The 5755-nt window shown below is 41.4% G+C and overlaps 1 protein-coding gene across 1 annotated transcript in view; it reads left to right on the plus strand.

Annotated features, from left to right (window-relative positions):
• Positions 1-1754: 1754 nt before the first annotated feature.
• Positions 1755-5755, plus strand: part of LOC140951535 (piwi-like protein 1) — a 37747-nt gene continuing 33746 nt past the window's right edge. The window contains exons 1-2 of the mRNA XM_073400806.1: positions 1755-1796; positions 3034-3742. Of these exons, the coding sequence (XP_073256907.1) occupies positions 3072-3742 (671 nt within the window). The 5' untranslated portion in view covers positions 1755-1796; positions 3034-3071. The remainder of the gene's footprint in view (positions 1797-3033; positions 3743-5755) is intronic.

The raw sequence follows: 5755 nt of genomic DNA on the forward strand, positions 1-5755 counted from the left end.
TACGCCGAAATCACCAACATACTATAAATTATTGTGACCCGCCCGATGTGGCCGGCGCTTCTACGACCCCTAAAAAGCCTTCGTTGAAGGCATCGTTCGTTCTAATTTGTTATTACTGAATCCGTGTAAATTTTCTTGAAAATTCCTTTCTTGAAATTACCATGGAAAACAAACTTGACTACCCGATACAAGAGATATAGCAGCTCGGAGACCCTAACCTCCAAATTATTCCGTTTCAGGCCAGGCGACTTTCGTTTGCATGGCCTGACTGGCTTTTCGTGATCCAGCAGTAATCGGAGCTACTCACGGCAACCGGAAGTGGAACCTTTTAAATTTTTATTGGCCTTGACACTACCAGGATTGTATTTCCAAGAGCCTTCATTCTTGAAGAGACAATTTGCGTGAAATTTTGGCAAAACTACTGCCCAAGATTGAAAAAAGTCCACTTGCGATTGACGTCCGTCTTTCAAAAACGTCTTTTCTTGCTTCGGAATATAATATCACGAATTTGTTTCATATGATCCTAGGCTAATCTCCTTTTGTTCTGTCATATTCAACCTACTTTACATGCGGTTTGAATAGCGTGAAAAACAAGAAGCCGGATATATTATATTGTGAGTCAGAAATGCAATTTTTCGAGAGCACTCGAAGCCGGCGAAAGGTCCCTGCCTTCTCCATAAGAAGAGTCTGTCACATAATTTTTACTTGTGGCTCGGGTCTGCAAAAGTTGACAAACTGCCCATGTCCTTAATGCATAAGCAAATTACTTTTATGTCTGGCATAACGGTGTGAAGTTTGACGTTTATTTTGGGCTGAAGTCTTATATTTCCATTTCATCAAAAACAGTTCATGAAGACCTAATTTTTGGCATTTTATTCTACCACATCACCATGAAAAGGCCCATACTTGGTGTAAAAACCTGTGAGGTCACCGACTGAAGCCACTTCTTAGAAGTCAACACAATAACTTTTCGGATCACTAGACTTTGAGCTAGGAAATCTGAACAGATGAAAAATTTTTAGGGGATAAAAATATGCCTGTATCTACCGTTTAAATACTAAAATAGTTTAACAATGCTATGTTTAAGGGGTTTTGAACTATATTCTCGTTGGGTGCCCCTGTCTGGAGGCTTACTCAAAGCGCCATTGAGAGCACGTGGAAAATCATTTCGCGCGGGTCGCGCCCCGGAAAAATGGCGGGAAATCTTTCACACCCTGGAATGAAATTTGAAACCCAAAGCTCAAGAAAAGAAGGCGCCTCAGACGAGATGTTATTTATCCCTTTTTCTTTTCGCTTTCTCTTTGAACGATTTCAAAACACACTTTAAAAGTTTTGTTTTGCTAGAAGTGACTTTATGTAATTGAATGGTTGCGCATTTGCGTGCATTATTTGGGAGACAAGGAGCTTTTGTCTAATTGCAATAACAATTAAAACTTCTCAAAGAATACACTGTCAATCATGACATGATCATGAACACGGCTTTAAACTTACTTAAACAACATACCAAACACGTTAGCTTTCAAATGCTCAGAACGTAGCTGTACCGTAAGAATGAAAAATATCGGTTGATTAAAAAAAAGATTTAAATATCTCGTCGGAAAAAACGTGTGAGAAGCTTGTGAGATGATGATTTCAAAGCGAATCTTTGTCACTTCAAGGTGTCACAAAATCTCCCGGATCTTCTCAGAACAGAACCAATCATGATCAAGAAGAAATGACACGTGACCATCACGACTGCATCTTGTCTTTCGCAGTCCATGCTTTCAATGGGAAACAAGAAGCGATCCAGAGACTAGGTGAGTTTGTCCGTTTGGGTTGTTTTTCATCCACGAATCAAGGCAATTTTTGGCCAGATTTACATCGTAACTGTTTGAGAGGCGACAGGTGAGCAATTGAAAAAGATATTTCCTCAGAAGTCATGAGAACTCATGAGAACGCCTGAATTTCATGATAATCCAGAACGTCGACTCAGATAAGAAACCACGAGGCGAGTGTACGTTCGCTCTGTCATGAAGCACGTTGGTTTTCATACCTAACCCCGAATTTGGACGGCCCTAGTCTCTTTTTTCGACTCTCCATGTACTCAGTTCGGCTTATTCTGCCCGCCTAAGATCCTTTGTTTATGTGTTTGACCCTGTGTGACGCCGTTCCGTTTGCATAATTCCTCGACGAGCTGGCTTTCAATAAACAAGAATGGCCTAGTAGGTCAAATTATGCAGGCTACAGTGATTGTCCCCGTTATTCCACTGTGAAGTTTGAGGTTATATTTTGAAAACTACGAAAGCAGTGTAATAGTATGCTTTCATTTTTTGACAATTCTCAGCTGTTGATCATATGTATGATACTCCACAACCACGTGAAGCTGGTTGCCATTGAAGCGTGAAACATTTGTCGTTTGCTAAGGTATCGGTCAAATCGAAGCTTCAACATGCCCCCCCCCCCCCCGGGCAACCCCGCGGGCATTTGACTTTCTGGAAAATTATTGTTCAAATTCCCCCCTACTCGGGCCAAAATGCCATTCAAATGCCCCACACTAGGGTCCATTCAGGTGATCAAATGCCCCCACCCCGGGGACATTTCACAGGCACAAAAATGACAGAAACGGACCGCGGAAACACCTTCAGTTGTCCAACAAAATATTTATAAATATAACAAAAACTGAGAAACACCGTTAGCGTATTTACTACGAACAAAAGTCTCGTGCAAAGCGGTGGAAATCGCTGCTACAAGGTCACTGAATGCTCAGCCTTTCTTTGTCATGCAACATACAAAGCGTTCTATAAAAAAAAGATCCCACCTATTGAGATTACTACACCATGACTAATTCCCCACCCCCTGGAAGACTCTGATAATCAAATTCCCTCCTCCCCGGGACGGCAAAGGTGTCAAATGCCCGGGGGGTGGGGGGGGGGGCATGTTGAAGCTTCGATTTGACCGATGCATAAGTCCTGGGTTTGCTTGAAAAAGAACAACTTTTTGCAGTATGTCAAATGCTTTGAGTTAGGCTTGATTGGTGCTTGTTTTGCTTTGCAGGGTTTGTTCTTTTTGCGGGTAGTTAGCAGCAGAGGAAAATGACGGGTCGAGCAAGGGGAAGAAGCCGCGGCCGCGGTCGCGGTGGAGATCAGGCCCGAAGACCCGGAGATGTGTCGCAGCAGGAGCAGGCTCCCCCAGGAGGAAGAGGAAGATCGCGAGGTCCTCCGCCAGCACAAGCAGCTCAAGCTCCGGCTCCTGTTCCACAGAGACCACCTGTAACACAAGAGCAAAAACCAGCTCCCGCACCACCAACTCAGGCCATGGCAGGGATGAGCGTCAGTGAACAAAGGCCATCGCGCGATCGGTGTCGATTGAGGGAGGACCCAGACTGTGATGTAGCCTCAAAGCCAGCCCATATTTCAGATAAGAAGGGTTTGTCTGGTGGACCGGTAACCTTGCTGACAAATCACTTTAAGCTCAAGACTAAAACAAACTTTGGTGTATACCAGTACAATGTCAGCTACCAGCCTGTACAAGATTCTAAGAGAGTGCGTGTAGGCCTTTTGAAAAGCCAGAAAGATGTGATTGGTTCAGTCCACGCCTTTGATGGAATGATGCTGTTTCTCCCCATCCGCCTTCCAGAGGTTGAGACTGTACTGAATCTAACCAAACTGAATGGTGATCCTGTGCAGATGACAATCACGTACACAAATGAGGTTCCTGTGGGATCCCCAAACATGATGCAGTTGTTCAACATCATTTTTCGCAGGTCAGTTTTTGTTAGTATATAGTGAAAAATAATGTTCAAGTTTTGCTGCTAAAACTAGCAGTGATTCAAAATTAGGGGAGCGTGCTGGAAGCAGGGGAGGGGTGGGTAATAAGAGTTATTGGTAAGGGGATGTAAAACCTTGTGTACTTGTAAGATTGATAAATGAAAATCAATTATTTGTTTTCGCTGTTACACAATCAAAATGATAAAATGCAAAACATTCAGTACAGAAAGTCCAGAATCTGGGAAATGAAAAAATATGAATGCACGAAAAGTCTTGCCAGGAAACAGGACTGTTCAATAATTCATATGCAAGATATTTGGAAAAGAGGTTTACGCAACAAGGCTGCTGCCTAATGGGTGCCCATTCACCAGAGGTGCCTACAATAATCCTGCAGGCGGTTAAAATTTTAGACAAGTAGCCCACACGGGTGTCTAAAAACCAAAACTTAATGCGTCTTGTCGACTGTGGGTAGAGAATTTCTGTGGATAAAAAGTAAACAAACAACAGGGATGGCACTAGGATTTTTCAATCTGGGTCCTCAGACCCACATGTCCAGTCAAATTGGTGACCCTCCCCTAAGAAATTCTTTTTGTTGTAGTTATGAGAAAGAGTGACTGCCAAATTACTGTTACCTAAGCTTTATCGTCTTTTTTTTGTTTGAAAACATAAGCTAGCATAGTCACTTGTGGTTTTGAGATGTTGCTGAAGCAACACTTTTGCCAAACTTTTGTGATCCACCTGACTTGTGATGAACAAGTGCCTATCTTTGCAAATTTTTGCATCCAGTCGTGAACGCCTTCTTCTTTCCAGCTTTTGTGTAATCCTTACAAATCATCAATAAGTCATCGCCTAAGATTCTTGTTTGCAGCCATCCAAACTATTTCAGCCATTTGTCCAAAAACTGATTGTCTTCCCCCCTTTTCACATTTCATTGCCATGTTACGGGCACATTTAAGTGGGTACTCGACCAGCACAGTCAATCAAACAATGAACAAACATGGCAGGAGCTCATTAAAGTTTCCCAGATGTGTAAATTGTTTCCAGGCCCCTTTGCGTAGTTAAATCCAATATGGCAGCCACAATGTGAATTGGCTTTGTTCAAAATTTTTTTACACGTCGCTCAAACAACAAACTCTATTCAAGATTCAACGTGAGTGGAGTGAGTTCTGTAAGTCAACATCTTGCATCCTGGGATGCATTAAAATTTTGATGATGCATTTTTTGCATTTTGTTTGCGTAAGAATGCCTCATTTCTGTGTTAACATGATCTCTGCAAGCACTTGTCTTGAAATTCGCTTCTGTGACTTTCACTCCGGCTTTTCAATGAAGTTTCTTGTCTGTAAAGGATATCAAAGTATAATAGTCTTAGAATAACTTTTGGTATCCAAATCATGACTTTTCCCAGCGTTTTGCCTCAAGAAATGTTAGGCCGTTGTTGTATGTTAAGTCGAGATGTGTGCAAAAAGCAAGAGGTTTCAAATTATATGTAACATTTACTTGCATCTACAACAATGCAAGTTAAGCATTTTATATCTTGCTACGCATGGTACAGTTGGCGATGTCTGATTTTATTCATTCAGCGTTATCTATAGAGTAGAAAGCTTTATTAATGTGTCGGAGCCGTATAGCTTGGGAACAATCCCATACTAATTTGGGGACACAATTCATAATTAAATTATTGGAATTACCGATAAAATATAAAAGTAAAAAATATTTAAACTACGCATAATATGTTATACTATAATGATAATCTAAAATAACTAAGAGAGAATTGTAAAATTAAATGGTTATGATGTGCAGGGAGAACAGCTCTTACATCCATCATCTATCATTTAGCTTATATTATGTGTTTTTTTTGTGTTGTTGTACATTTTGTGGTAATTTTTGGAGGCTTGCAAAAACATTTTTGAAAGATTCATGGCAGCTATTTCAGCTCATATTTCAATCTCTTTAACCCATTCGCCCCTGAACCAACCGTAACCGCCCATGCAGATCCATGTCCCTTCTAC

Source organism: Porites lutea, chromosome 11 (genome assembly GCF_958299795.1).
Source record: "Porites lutea chromosome 11, jaPorLute2.1, whole genome shotgun sequence".
Lineage (NCBI taxonomy): Eukaryota > Metazoa > Cnidaria > Anthozoa > Scleractinia > Poritidae > Porites > Porites lutea.